This window comes from Chenopodium quinoa, unplaced genomic scaffold, assembly GCF_001683475.1.
Source record: "Chenopodium quinoa cultivar QQ74 unplaced genomic scaffold, ASM168347v1, whole genome shotgun sequence".
Taxonomy (NCBI): domain Eukaryota; kingdom Viridiplantae; phylum Streptophyta; class Magnoliopsida; order Caryophyllales; family Amaranthaceae; genus Chenopodium; species Chenopodium quinoa.
In genome coordinates, this window is record NW_018743212.1 from 2260354 (window position 1) to 2276270 (window position 15917).

At 42.6% G+C, this 15917-nt stretch overlaps 1 protein-coding gene across 2 annotated transcripts; it reads right to left on the bottom strand.

Annotated features, from left to right (window-relative positions):
- Positions 1-1504: 1504 nt before the first annotated feature.
- Positions 1505-3452, bottom strand: LOC110734126 (1-aminocyclopropane-1-carboxylate oxidase homolog 9-like). Of its 2 annotated transcripts, XM_021914181.1 has the most exons (4): positions 2650-3452; positions 2422-2548; positions 2227-2292; positions 1505-2067 (listed from the first exon to the last, which is right to left on the bottom strand). In XM_021914181.1, the coding sequence occupies exons 1-4, from the start codon at positions 3186-3188 to the stop codon at positions 1816-1818; spliced, it is 984 nt and encodes a 327-aa protein (XP_021769873.1). In that variant the 5' UTR covers positions 3189-3452; the 3' UTR covers positions 1505-1815. The 2 variants fall into 2 exon arrangements, with proteins under 2 accessions (XP_021769873.1, XP_021769872.1); XM_021914180.1 differs by having other exon boundaries at positions 2227-2548; positions 2650-3451.
- Positions 3453-15917: the final 12465 nt, after the last annotated feature.

Here is a 15917-nt window from a genome sequence, read left to right on the forward strand (position 1 = left end):
TTCTTTTGTTTTGTAGTAGTAAAAAAAAACATATTTCCAAGTAAGATTTAAAAAAATAAATAAAAAAAATAAAAAAAAATAAAAAAATAAAATAAAATTGAACTGTAAAGGTTCGTTCAATAATTTCTATAAAAAGGCAACTTGATAGGTTTATATTTCATCTAATTTAATCTTAGTTCAACAAAAAGCTATAATAGTTTTTAAAAGTGAGATAAAAAATTATGTGCTCTTATTAATTACACGTATCCAATTAGTTTGTTTCAAAAAAAAAAAAAAAAAAAATTATCCAATTAGTTAAACAGAAAGCAATATAAATTACAAAAGTACTCGTAAGAATTACTCTTTGAATATTTGACTCGATTTTTTTTTTTTTTTTTTCTTACCTTCTTGAATAATTTGTGTCAATAAAAAAAGTCATGATTTTGTTTTCTAACATTTTATATTCCAAAAGCTTGAAGGCAATGGCCCATTTTTTAAAGCAAAAAAAGTTTATCTTGCAACAATAGCTAGTTTTCAGTTGTATGGCCATTCCAATAAAAAAAAAGGGTGGATAATTAATTAGTGAATTTCTCGAATATATGCAAAGGTAAATTTATTTAATATATCCTCTTTGATACCAAAAATTCAAAATATTTAAATAATTTTGCTCTTTTTTTTTAATCAAATTTTATTTAAAAGCTTTATTTGGAATGAAATTCTGTATACAAGTGTCATTTGACTGCATAAAGAACCAAATCATATCGGTTCAAAATCTTTAAAGCACACATGTTAACTTGGCTTGCTAAGATTATGTATTTTTCGAGCAAGCTAACATAGTTTATTGTAAGATAGATCACAGATGATTTTCTTATAAAATGTAGCGTGACTTTTGAAGTTAACCAAAGAATATAGAATGACTTTCATTGAGAAAATTCTGAGTGACATTTTGTAAGATGCTATACGTGTGCGCACGTGTGTGTGTGTGTGCTCGTACATACAGGTAGGTTTATAGTGACACCAGGAATGTGTTCTTTTATGCAACAGTTGAAGCTTTGCCCACATGATTATTATCAAATGGCTAGTTTGTCTTTGATATATAGAGCTTGAGAATCGATTAGCTTGTCTGTACGACAGTACGAGTCATCTGCTGTAAGTAACAACTAACAGCAGCTGTAACCAAATTTTGATTGATTTCTCTTCAAGGCTTCCACAGATAGAGGAGATTTGTATATGGAGAACAAATTCCTGCATCATTTTCTGGTAAAAGAATTATCACAGTAGTTTTGAGTTTTATCTTATTTAATGACTTTTGGTTCAATGAAAGTCGCATGAACAATGGAGACTTTTGATGAAATGAAGAGTCCGGGTAACATAGGTTATAAATGACAGCCAAGTAAAGAAGCGTGTACTTAAAGCATACATAGATGTTGTGCTACTAGTGGCCTCCTGCATTCAGAAGAGCAGAAGTGCAGAACACAGTATACTGATTATAAGAACCAGGTTATATAATAGCTTGCAAAATGGGTGAAGAGAAACATATTACATTGATACAGAAAACAAACCGAGCCCACAGTGAAGTACAGAAGAGTCTATACCCAGAAATGCCTGAATTATAGAACAGGACTACGCTAACTGATTCGTCCCTGCAGGCTGGGACTGTACATTTAAGGGCAGAAACAATACAGTAATACTGTAATAGCACACTTGATTTTTAACTGAACTGGTGAGTCATAGAGTCAAATTATGGGGGCTTAATGAGCAATTTTACTCTCATAATGAGGGAAAAGATCTTTGTTAAAATTGCATGATTATACATATGTTTAGTACTGAATTAGATTAAAGCTTGATATGAGGAAGAGCTTTGGAGCCGCAACTTCCATGTACACCATGATGCTTGAGATATTCAGCATGAGTGATTTCTTTGTATAGAGCAGGATTCTTATCAGACAGAAGTTCCTCTATTGGTCCATAATTCCGGTCTTTATTTCTGCCATTCGGATAGAAAAAACATGCTGCTGACAATCTGGGACCTTTCCAATTTGCTAGTACTCTATGTTCAGCACTCCTTAACAAATCATTGCTTATCAGCTACACAAAAAACAAAAAGGCACAATTAAGTGTGTAAGATTGCAAACTACGGAGTATCTTTTATTATGTACGATCAATTTCAAGGCTTCGTACTTTAACTCTGAACATGCATATAGGCCATCTGAAATTAATTGTAAGGTGAAAAGAATAAAGGCTTACCTGCAGCATATCACCTATTATAACAATAAGTGCTCCCTCCATTGGTGGCACATGAATCCACTGATCCTGATGCAAGACTTGAAGTCCATCAATGTCGCCTTGTAATAAAATTGTAAGAAAAAAAGGATCTGTATGTTCCGCTGTGCCTAGAGTCAAATGTGGCTCAGGGCAAGCTGGGTAATAGTGACCCACTACCTTTCGAGGTTCCATGCATTCCATTAGTTCAAGGAGGTCACCCTCGAGCCCTACAGCCTCAGAGAGCAACTTGCATAACCTCCCTTTTAGTTCAACAATGTGTTTGACATAATCAAACATAGGTTCCCTGCAGGAAAAGGGAATTCAACACAGTGATTATATACCTAAAATTAAAGGACAATCTGAAGGATTAAACTATAACATTGGAGAGGAACTGAAAACTGAAACCTGCAAATGAGAGGTAAGGCTTCAAAATCTTCTGTCATGTTCTCAAACTGACAGGCAATTGTGTCTTTCCAAACTGCAGTTTTATGAGCTGGTTGGATAGTCGCGTAATACCACACCTTCCTTGTGGAATCATGAGAATAGTAATCCTTTTTTAACTCATTTGATTGCTCGTGAAATCCACACACACTTTCCAGCATGCTCTTCATGACAGCAGAGGGGACTCCATGGTTGAAAACCTGAAACATGCCCCATGTCCTTGACGCTTGTAAGACTTCATTCACAATAGTCCTACGCCTTTTACCTCCATAGCCCTCGAGGTTTATAACTGGAACTTGATTCACGATACCATTAGAGCTCGTTTGCTCCAAATAGTTTACGCCTGCAGGTGACAGAAAGAATCTAGGGACCTTAACAATACCGGAATCTACAAGTCCTTTAACTCCAGCTTTCGTAGAAATAAATTCACTAAATTCGATCTCCAAATCATAATTCAACACATCTAATCCTACAGACTCTTTGCCGTTAGCATTACACTCCATTTAAGCAGTGAGTGCTTCAAAATGTTCAGAGTTTGTGTTGAACTATACAAGAAAATTACAGAATGCTCAAGTATCCTTTTTACTCAAACTTGAGCATATTCTCTATCAATATATTATTAATATAGTCGATAAAATGTTAATTACAGATGCTTCAAAGCATAAAGCAAATATGTTTTCGCGATTTTTTAGGAAGACGAGACAAATACATTATGTATGAAGATTTAGATTTTCCTGCACCAGATACTGTGTTTGTCCTTAGTAGGAGAAAATGCTAATTTAATCTTCCCCATGGTAGCAGTTACAACTTACAACAGATATAATTGTTTACTAATTAACTTTTGTATTTTCTAACAAAGCGTGCTGTCAACAAGTTTAATAATTGGTAAGAGTTTTACACTTCAAAACAAAAGCAAGAAAATGACTTACGGATTAAAAATTGAGCTGTTAGGCCTCGCTTACAGAGTTACTGATACATAGAATTAGATTTATGACCTCGACTAGAACATAATGTCACATTGATCTTGGCTCATACGTATCAAGAATTGTAACCTCGTAACGTTGTAAGTACGAGAAAACTGTAAAAACAATATAAGAAAACATAGATCTTCATGTATATTCTCTGTAGTCTGTATTGCCAAAATTGACCAGAAATAGAATCCGATATGTGAAATGAACTTTTTTTATAGTGAAGATTGTGACTATAACAGGCAAGTGTCACACTGTGACTATTTTATCAGGTCATTCGTCGTAGCTCATGCTGTTTGAGCAGCACATATCATATTTACTATACGGAGTACAATATGTGAACATAAAGACAGACAAAATAAAAAATTGGTGTTCCATGTTTAAGCTGGTTTGAAACAATATATACTCCTAGCGGAACCAGCCATATGTGTACGTAGTGAACTACTGATACCTGCTTAGTGCTTAGGAAGTATGAGAAATAATAGGTCCTCTCCCAACTCCTGGATCAGTGATCATCCCTTCAGAATTCTGCTTTCTGTAATACTAACCTGGTTAGCTGAAAAATGAAATGGCAGAAATGCAAGAACATCTTATTAGATAAACAACTGTCAGATAAAAATTATGCCCCTGAATAAAAAAATCGTAAAATGATTTTAGTTTTGCCTCAGATTATGCCCTGAAGCATAACAGTAAGCAAGCAAACTAACTGAGAGCTGAGGAGTGAGGACTGCCACCAACTCACCAAGTACAGCAAAAACAGAATTCACAGAAAGTAAGCAAACTGAACATAAGAACGTCCCTGAAACAATAGTAATGCTTCTGAGCTCATCAAAGCTAAGATCATCGACTACATGAAACCAGACTACAGCTTGTCTGAAATCCTTTTAAGCATAATGTATATCAGTATGATACTAAGGGCAACTTTAGCCATATATTCATACTTCATGTTTATAGCACTGAAAGGCTTGTAGCAGTCAATACTGGATGAAAGCAAACCATGTGTCCGGGAAACAGAAAAGATCAGCGGGTTATTCTTTTCTAAAGCTCAGTATAGCTTGTGCAGTAGTGCCAAATTCCACCACATATATCTGGGGGCCAGGAGCATCGGAAATCATGCGCCATTGCTCCCACAGCCACGACTGCTTGTGCATAGAAATGATGAAAGAGCAACAACAGAATTCAGAACTGTCAGACGCATTGGAGATTCATAAAGTTCGTTTGAGATTAGAGAAGCGAAAGATATCAAAAAATTAACTGTCAAATTCTTCGTCTGTTAAAGAATGGTCATAACTCATAACTCAAAACTCAAACGCATCTCATTTAGGATATCTACTCACTTCTTTCTATCATAGATGTCAAATTTGTTGCATTGATCTTGAATGATATACTTGCACTGCATGACCGGACAGAATTTTAATGTTCTAATCCAAACCAAAATTATAACTTCAACCCTTTCAACCAAGATTAACTTGAATCCCAACCCTTAAATAAGCCTAAGTTCGTTCTTCATTCTCGATTATCGTTTGTCGATTGTCCAGTAGTTATCTAATGAATCTGTTAGATAACATTAATTTCCTGGTAGTTAAGTCAACATTGTTACACAGTTCATGAACGGAGTAGCACAAACAGAACAGATGAAACCGCGAAATCCGTTCCAAAATCAACAATTCGGCGAATCAAAAATCATAATTGTTTAAAATGATTGAAACATTGTAAATTAATGTATAATGAGCAATAAATTAACTCGTGTACCCGAAAACAAATATCCGTCATTGCTTTTACCAGCTAATAAAAATTTAGCTGGAAAAAAATTACAATGACAAATTACAAAAATTCAATGTCGCACAAATATTGAGCTCAAACAGGAATTGAATTTCTATGTCAAGCCTTCGATATGTGCTTAATTTATTACAATTACACATAAATTTAATTCACAATTTGAAAAAGAAAAATTAAAATTAAAAATTAAAGAACGATCAGACAGTACGAATACGTGAATACACCATCATTCCGGCGAATCAAACCAATAGGGAAATAATCGCTCATCACCTCATTCTTCATTTTCCATTAATTTTAATTTTCTATATTTTACAAAATTATAAAAAAAATTATATCAAGAAAAATTAGTATAGTCGCCATTAAAAAGGGATTATCAAGCTATGAAATAAATAAATAAATAAATAAATAAGCGAGAAAATCCCAAAAAATGGCGACCTTTAAAAATTTAGCATATCCTATGAGCTCTACAAGGTATTGTAAATCAACCAGTAAAGCACTCGAGTATGCATTAATCTACCAAACATTAAATCCAAACAAAGTGTAAATGAAAATTGTAAATAAAATTTTAAAATTTTATTTAATTTTTAAAAAATGAAATTTGAAGGAGAGAAGTTAGGATCAGATAGAGCTAATACAAAGTATCGCCATCATATAAGCGTATCATTCCAATAGGGAAAATTGCTCATCATTTCGTACTCTCAATCGTAATGAAATTAGAAAAAACTCAGATGAAATAAAGAAGAAATTTGATGAAAACATAGATTGTTGAGAAAGATGAACCAACGAATTGTTGATTTATAAGCTGAATTTTGATTTGGCGGCGTCGTTAGTTCGAGTAGAACAATTGGGTTGAGGAACCCTAATTTCCGATAAACCCTAAATCTGGAGAATGTATTTGAGGTTGTAGAATTTATAGGAGGAAGTTTAAGGAAAATTTGTGGGTTTTGGTGAATGGGATAGCCGATATGCAATCAGCAAGAAGTGGCCCGCGGAGCTGTAGTCCAAGCTAATATTGGGCTTAGATTGAATACATTCATATTTGTTGATAGTTTAGGTTAAATCTCCAATATTGATTGATGATGCAAATTTTAAGCTCAACATAATTGTTTTTATAAAAAGAAAATAAAAATCATTTTTGTTTCAGGGTTTTCTGATGTCCTGCGGGAGAGTTACAATTCCGAGACTGGAACCGGACGCCTGTACTTGCAAAACAACGGAGACTCCTGGTGGTAGGAGCTCCGCCTCCGACGGTCAAGTTAGTACTTGATTAAGGAGTAATTAATGCGGAAATTAAAGTGATTGGGTCTCTCTAGGTGAGAGTGTTTAATGTGTGTAATCTGCGTTTTTAGCATGCTTCCTCCTTTAATGAGGATTAAGGGAGGTATTTATAACCTTGGGAAACGTGTCAATCCTAGGTTTAGGTTAACCTAGAGCTGATTGGGCTTCCCTCGGAAGTTGGGCCTGGGTGGCCGGTTTCTCCATTAGGCATGGAGTATGCCACGTGTCATGACATAATAGGTCCAAGGTGGACGAATAAGCGTGTGCCACGTGGCAAGCCCTGACAGTTCCAACTGGGAGACACTTGGCAGGACCTGATTGGCCCACGTGGCGCATTCCAATTGGTGGGAGCAAAATCCCCTAATCATTTGCCCCTCACAGGTGGCACGTGACTGGTCACGTGTTACCTGTGACAGGTGTCGCACTGTAACAGGCGACGGCCTGCTACAGGTGTCACTCGGCGAAAGGCCGAGAGATTCTCCCGCCCAAATTATGAATTCTGGAAGTGACCCTTTGCCTTCCCACTTCGCCTATATAAGGGAGTGTTGACTTCAGTCATTTTCACACTTGAGAACTTTGTGAGAGAACATTCGGACCCCTGAACTTGCTCTGACATTTTGGACCCTTTCTGCCTACCGCCTGCTCTGACAAGCCGACTCCAAAGGATTTTCAGAACTTCATCAATCTTCACTCGTTCAGGTAACCGTCGGTTCTCTTACTCTTAATTTTCTCTTTATTCTTTTTTAAAATGGCACCACGGAAGCACACGACACGACCTAGGTTAGTGATCAGCCGGTCATCGGGGACGGCTGAATCTAGGACTAGGAGTGTCGCCTGCCCTTTTCTGGACCCATCTTTGCCCTTTATACAAAGTCCGACTGTATCTGTGTCTATGCAGAGCATGATGGCCAGAACAAAAAAGACTGCCAGGATCTCAAACTCAGACGGCTCCTCCCACAGGGTGCCGATTAGTGAAACATCTGACCAGGCGCCAGATGTGGAAGCGAAACAAAGCGGCTTGAAAGCCGGCAGTTCTGGGGGAGGAGTCAAAGTGACCCCCTCCCATTTTACAGTTGACGATTCTACATTCTCTCATGCTCCTTTTAAAGGAGAGGAGGCGGGCCCCTCCGGGAGAGGGGAGGAGTCGTCCTCTTCGGACTCGTCAGAGGACGATTCCGAGTCTAGCTCTTCTGGCCATGCTTCTTTGGACACAGAAGAGAAAAACAGTCGCCTGCAAGAGGCGAGGCTTTCTCACGCAGTTGAGAAGGGGGACGATTGGGCGGAGCCATCCGCCTCTCACCGAGAGCAAAATACCCCCTACTACTGCACGGTACCTCGGGGCCGGATCACAACCATGCAAGAGAAAGTGGAGAGCTTTATCGCAAACCACACAATGGGCCCCGGCTTTTTAGTGTTTGTGCCGGATCCAGAAGACACAGTCGTCTGGCCGGCTGGTACCAGTTATGATAGCGCCTGCTTTGGCTGCTACGAGGCGGCCATCAAGGCTGGGTTGCGCTTCCCACTACATCCGGTTGTTCAGCGGATCTTGGATGGGTATGAGTTGAGTTATGGCAGTTATCCCCGAACTCCTGGGTCAACGTACTCGGCTATGTGGCCGGGTGCGAACTGCACGGGGTGGAGCCGAGCTTCGAGGCTTTCGCCCACATGAACTACCTCAGCCGAACCCCTAAGGCAGGCGGTACCGGCTGGTATCAATTGACGAGCCACAGGGGCTACCTCATGACGAGAGGTAAAGCAAACAAATGGAAGGATTGGCGGAGCACCTTCCTTATCATTGAGAGTTCAGACACAGAGCCGAACAAGCGCTTCAACAGGTGGAACAGGAATCCGCCCCTTCTTGCAGGCGGCCGCAGCATGCCGCCTGTTCCCCCCAAGGCTAAGAAAGAGATCCTATATAAAGGACTCTTCAAAGTAAAGTCGAAGGTGAACTCTACTTCAGGGGTACGAGAGCAAGTACCCCTGCATTGCGTCCCGAGCTTCAAATGGCTCTACGACGAGTACTTTTTGGCCGCCTGTGGCCTCAGTAGTCGGTGCTCAAGAGGTAGCCGGCCTGTCGAATACTCTGTTGTTCCATGCATTTGTTATGACTTTTATTAACTTTGCTATTTGTTTTTGCAGCGGACGCCATGAGCAAAATTACCGCCTCCAAGACTACGGCGGCCATGTTGCGGGCCTCCATCATGCAACAGTCTTCAACCGACTCCCCCAACAAGGGGGCACCCTTGGTGGGCTTCGAACCTTTCACCCTCTTTTTGGAGTTGTGTATGCATATACTGACTTTTTTCTTCTTTTTTAGACGGGCGCTCCAAGAGCTTCTTCTTCCCAACAGCCGGACCCCAAGGCCCGGAGGACGACTGTTGCAAGCTCTCCTGGTTCTGCCAGGAAACATGCGGCGGCTGAGAAACAGCCGGCCACTTCTTCTAAAACTCCAGCTGGGCCACCTAGAAGTATGAAATTGTCCTTGTAAATTTTAGACTTGCTCCCTTCTTTACTAGGTCTAATCCGTTTGTTTATGCTTGATGCAGTCGGCCCTCAGGAGCCTGACTTGGTCGAGGTGGCCAAGTCTATGATCAAGGTCGTTCCTCCAGCTGAAAGGGAGGCGGTCAGGGGTGTCGGCACCCTTGACCTAGACGGGATTGCAGGGGTCCTTGCTGAGGTATACTTAGCATATTTTTGAGTATTTGAATTCCAGGACGCCTGTTTTCTTTTTTGTTTGGAAACTGACGCTTGTTCCCCTTTTTACTTAGGCCCTGCTCCGAGTGAACGGCCTTCGCAAGCCGCTTGACCGGAAGAACAAAGAGGTAAAGGCTGCAAAAGCTATGGCCGCCTCTGACTGTGATAAGGCAATGTTTCAAATTGCCCAAAATGAAGTTCTGACCATTGATATTCTTTATTATCAGGCGCAGGCTACCGCCGCTATCCGGGCTCAGTTAGAGGCGGCCCAGAAGAGGAATAGCGAGCTGGAGGCGACCATCAACAACCTCAAGGCCGAGCTGAAACCTCTTCGCCAAAAGATGTCCTCATACGAAACCTTGGAGAAATCCTTGGCGAGCGTAAAGGTACGCCTGGTGACCCAGGAGAAGAGTCTTACTCAGGAGCTCTCGGAAAAGGCCGAGCAAGAAAAGAAAGAGCTGGTCCGGGAGATGATGGAAGACTCTGCTCAAATCCAGCGCATGACTTGGGGCCGCCTCTTCCCCAATGCCGACTTTGCCTCATGGGAAAAAACGTACCGCCAGTGTTCTGATAGATATAATCAAGAGATCCTGGCGGCTACTGAGGAAGAGGCGTTGGAGGAGGCGTTGGAGGAGGAGCAGCCGGTAGTGGCGCTTGTGCCGCTTGGGGGTAATGCATCAAAGAAGGATGCAGCTGAAGCCGAGTTCAGCAAGAAGAGTGCTGACCAGGCGACAGCTGCTAATATTGAAGATCTGCCCCCTTCTTAAGCTTTATGTCTTCTTTCCACGGCCTGCGTGCCGTTTGTTTTGTATTTACCCGGACAGGGGGCCGGGGCTCTGAATATTTTGCCGGTCTTTAATGACCGGCTTCTTTTTAATGAATTTTTTTTGTTTTGCTTGCTTCAAATTTGTTTAAGTATTAAATATTCTGATATCCAATTGTACACTATACCGACTGTTTTACATGGCCGATAGACAGGTACGGATGGTTAGTCACGTCGCCTATGCCCCTAGACGACTGGTTGTCTGTTTCCAGGCTAGACGATCAGTCGGCCATTTATCCAATCGGTATTCGAACCATTTTAGACTGGATCCCCTTTAGGCAGGCGGTTCTGTCATATAAAATTAACCAAGTAGGAAAGTGGTTTCCTACTCGTCATGTTTTTAGGCTAGAGACTTTAGGCCGTCTAGGCCGACTGTTCCCCGCCATATTTATTCCAGTGTGAAAGTTGTATGAACAACATTTAGTTTCATACTAAATTTTTAAGGAGTGACCAAGTAAACAGGATTGTTACCTAGTCGCCAAGTAACTGAGTAGTAGAGGTATCAAGCGGTGGGTACCGGTTGTTCCCCTTTATTCGCCAATGTTTGTTGGCTTTTAACTCATAGGTTGTTAACCTAGCAGGAGTAGTGGTTGAGAGCCCCTGTTTGCTAAAAACAGGCGTATGACTCATACCTTTTAGGCTCCATACTAAGTTTGAGAGAGTGACTATGAGTTAACTTTGGTGTTACTCAGTCGCCGTCACTCCTGCTTGAGTAGTAAAGGTACCAGGCGGCGGAGGCCGGCTGAGCCTTTTGATTCGCCAATGTTTGTTGGCTATTAACTCAAGAGGTACCCCCTGCATTTATCCCAAGTAATACAGGCGATCATCTGACTCAGATGTCAACTGCTACCACTGGTTTGATTAGTGATAGAGTTATCCTTGTCTCAAAAACGGCTACGTGGTTGCCTTTGGGGACAGTCGTATAGGTGCCGTGTAATTAGTTTATAGAGCAATGTTCCACCCAAAAGGGAGCTGCTCTCTGCGACGAATTTCATCCGGAGGGATGCCGCCGGACGCCTGCTATGATGTTGGGACAGGTCGTATTAGTTTTGAAGATTGGATCAGTTGGCTTGGCGCCTGGTCTGATCATTCGGCCTGTGGCCTTGGTTAGTTCTTGGTGAACGTAGGTGCTAAGTAAAAGGAGGGTAGCCGCCTGTTTAGGCACAGGGTCGGCCAGGCCCTGATCATTTTTAGTTAAGTATAAGGGGGGTGGCTGTGTGTTTGGAACCAGTCGGCCCTCTTCTATGGAGAGTAGCCGACTATATGTCCAGACGGCATGCCCCTATGGTGATAGAGTAAAATACTCATTGGAGAGTAGCCGACTGTAAAGGTACAGGCGGCATGCCCCTCTGAAGAGAGTAAAATACTCAATGGAGAGTAGTCGACTGTAAAGGTACAGACGGCATGCCCCTCTGAAGATAGAGTAAGATACTCAATGGAGAGTAGCCGACTGTAAAGGTACAGACGACATGCCCCCTCTAAAGTAAGAATAAAAAATTAAACATGGAGAGTAGCCGACTGTTTGTTAATAGGCGTGCCCCTCTTAGTACAAAATTGAATATTAAGTATGCAAACTTTTATTAAGTAGCCCTTGACTATTTACATCATTCAAAAGAAATATTTCTTAAGATTATCTACATTCCAAGTTCGAGGCAACGGTTGTCCGTCTGGTGTTCCCAGACGGTAGGTACCGTCCCTGACCTCTTCACAGATTCGGTAGGGTCCTTCCCAGTTGGGAGTTAGTTTACCAGACTCATTAGCCCTACCAACTGCTTCCATTTTTCTAAGTACAAAGTCCCCCACTTTGAGTGGACGCCTGTGTACTTTTTTATTGTATGATCTAGCCATTCTCAGGCGGTAAATTTCATGGCGCAAGACAGCATTGCCCCTCCTTTCAGGAAGTGAGTCTAATGCCAGGCGCATGGCTTCCCAGTTTTCCTCTTCGTCATATAGCATTACTCGAAGAGTCGGCTCGTAGTGTTCTATTGGAAGAACAGCTTCCGCACCGTAAGTTAGGAGGAATGGAGTTTCTCCAGTCGTCCCTTTTTCAGTCGTCCTAATGGCCCAGAGAACATGTGGTAATTCATCTGCCCATAGGCCGCCTGCTCGTTCAATCTTTTTCTTGAGACCGTCTGAGATGATTTTATTAAAGGCTTCTACCTGGCCGTTTGCTTGTGGACAGCCGACAGATGCAAAGTAGTGTGCAATTCCTTGGTCACCCAACCAGCTTTTGAGAACAGGCGTCTCAAATTGGGGACCATTATCAAAAACCATAGACATGGGAACCCCGAACCGAGTGATGACATTTTTCCAAATGAATGAAATTACATCCTTCGTCTTGATTCCCTTTACAGCCTCCGCCTCTACCCATTTAGTGAAGTAGTCGACGGCAACAAGTATGTACCTCCTTCCGCCTGTAGCAGGCGTATATGGACCCAGAATATCCATGCCCCACTTAGCAAACGGTAGTGGGCTATGAATGGTAGTGAGTTCAGTAGCCGGACGGTGAATTAGCTTGCCAAACCTTTGGCACTTGTCACATTTTTTCACCATCTCCATTGCATCTGCTTCTAAAGTAGGCCAAAAGTAGCCCTGCCGCCTTGCCTGTTGAGCAAGCGTCCTGCCGCCTATATGGGAAGCACAGTAACCAGAGTGAAGATCGTCTAGAATCTCTCGTCCCTTTTCTGGAGTAACACACTTTAAGAAGGGTTGAAGGTACCCCCTTTTGTGAAGTTCTCCCTTTATTATTTCAAAACTGGTTGCTCGTTTTTTTAGTGCTGTCGCCTGTTGATGATCATCCGGCAGGGTACCGTTTGTCAGATATGCCCTGATTGGATCCATCCAGGTTGAGCTTCTGTCTAAGATTCCAATAGGTTCTTCCTCAATGCTTCTCCTCTCCATTACTTCCCAAAAAATTGCGGATGATGCTAATTTTGAAAGTTCATCCGCCTGGTTGTTTTCTGATCTCGGCACTTGGACCAAGTGGAAATCCTCAAGGGAGCCGACTGCTTGTCGGACCGCCTGTAAATACTTGATCATGGCCGGATGTGTTGCTTCGTATTCGCCATTGTACTGACTCACTATCAATTGTGAATCGGAACAGGCGTCTATTTTTCTTGCCCCTGCCGCCTTGCACATGCGGATTCCGGCTAGTAAAGCTTCATATTCTGCCTCATTGTTTGAGGCCTGAAAACTGAAGCGTAGAGCATACTCGTACCTGTCGCCCTCTGGCGACTGACATATGACGCCTGCTCCACAACCATTTGAAGTAGAGCTTCCGTCCACATATACCTTCCAGACTTGGTCTGTAACTTGAGAGTCCGGAGGACGAGTCATCTCAACAATAAAGTCAGCAAAGGCTTGCCCCTTCACTGCTTTTCTAGGCTCGAAAGTAACTTCGAGGCTCTGTATTTCTATGGCCCATTTGATCATTCGGCCTGACGACTCCATGATGGTCAGTGGCCGCTTGATAGGTTGGTCTGTATACACGACGACTGCATGTGCCAAAAAGTAGGGCTTCAATTTTTTAACAGCCATGAAGAGTGCAAGACCAAATTTCTCCACTAAGGGATACCTCAACTCGGCATTTTTCAGTACGTGACTGACAAAGTAGACCGGGAGCTGACATCCGTCTCTTTCAGCAAGGAGAACAGCGCTTAACGCATGATCAGAGACGGTCAGGCACATGTAGAGTACTTCTTTGGGCAAAGGGCTGACCAGCCTCGGCAAGGAATGCAAGTGAACTTTCAATTTCTGGAAGGTCGTCTCAGCATCCGGCCCCCATTCAAACCTTGCCTTTTTCTTAATTGCCTGGAAAAAGTATAGGCATTTGTTGCCTGATCGGCTTAGAAATCTTCCCAAGGCCGCCAGACAACCTGTTAACTTCTGAACCTCTCGGATGGTACGAGGTGACTGCATGTCAATGACCGCCTGCACCTTCTCAGGGTTCACCTCTATTCCTCTCTAATTGATAAGGAATCCGAGAAATTTCCCAGACTCAACTCCAAAGACACATTTCTTGGGATTGAGCATGACATGGTGCCGCCTGAGTGTGGCAAAGGTTTCTCGGAGGTCCGACAGATGATCTTTCTGAAGTTTAGACTTGACAATCATATCATCAATATATGCCTCGACATTTCTCCCAATTTGGTCAAAGAACACAGTGTTTATCATTCGCTGGAAAGTGGCCGGGGCATTCTTAAGACCAAACGGCATGACCGTGTAACAGTATAACCCCTGATCAGTGACGAAGGCCGTCTTCTCCTGATCTTTCTTCCATAAAGGAATTTGATGGAAACCAGAGTAGGCGTCCATAAAGCTCATCAAAGCATGGCCGGCTGTTGAGTCGACCTGATTATCAATTTTAGGCAGAGGGTAACTGTCTTTGGGGCACGCCTTGTTTAAGTCTGTGTAGTCTACACACATTCGCCAGGTGCCATTCGGCTTTTTAACAAGCACCACATTTGCAACCCAGTCTGGGAAGTAACATTGCCAAATGAACCCTGCATGAAGTAATTTTTTAACTTCGGCGGCTGCCGCCTGACTTCTTTCTTCGCCATGGTTCCGCTTCTTCTGCCGTATCGGCTTCTTTTTCGGATCTACGGCCAGTTTATGTACCGCCAGATCAGGACTAATGCCTGGCATTTCATGGACTTCGAATGCAAAGATGTCCTTGTATTCTTTCAATAGTTTGTGAAAGTCGTCACCTAGGACTCTCAGAGCAGTCGTCCCAACTTTGAATGTTCGGTCAGGACGCGAGTCGTCTAAGATCAGGTCCGTATGCTCACCAGCCGGCTGAGGGCGGAACTCATCCGACCGCTCCTCTGCCAATGATTGCTATTTTCTGTCTTTTCTTGCGGCCCCTGTCTGGGATGCCTTTCTTTTTTTGTCGCCTGCTTCTTGAACAGGCGCACTCTCCTTGACATTGTCAAGGTCTATTTTTCCACCACTCGACCCAGTGGCCAGAACAGTGGGCTTGACATCCGAGAGATAGCACTCTCGGGCCATCCTCTGATCTCCCCTTAGGGACCCGACTGTTCCATTATCCCTCTCAAACTTGAGCAACATAAGAGATGGGATTATAACAGCCTTGAAATTATTCAGGGTTGGTCGTCCCAGAATCATGTTGTAGGCCGAGAATTCTTCTACTACCAGGAACCGGACTACCATGTTTCGTCCTTCCCCTTTTTCGCCCAGGCGGATGGGTAAATCCACTCGTCCCACTGGGTGGACGACTCCTCCTCCAAACCCTACTAAAGGGTGGGATGCCGGATGTATGCAATCAGTCTGATATTTTAGTTTCGACAGACATTTGGTACTGATGAGATCTGAGGAGCTTCCGGTATCTATGAGGATTCGGCCAACTCTCTGGTTGACCACTTTACATTCAATAATGATAGGGTCGTCATGCGGCCCTCTTACCCCTCCTAGATCTTCTTCAGTGATGACAATCTCAGGAAATGAATATTTGGAGGGTCGTTCTTGGTGAACGGAATTTACATCTAACCGTCTGATATTGTCTTTGTTGCCCCTAATAGTGGGGTCGCCTCCTGAGAAGCCGCCTGCAATGGTGTAGACGACTGCATCATCTGTATCGGAGCTGTCGGCCTTTTGATTCTTTTTGGCCGACTGCTTTTTTGAGGAAGTGTTCCCCGTAGATTTCTTGACATAAGTGTCAAGATCACCTTGCT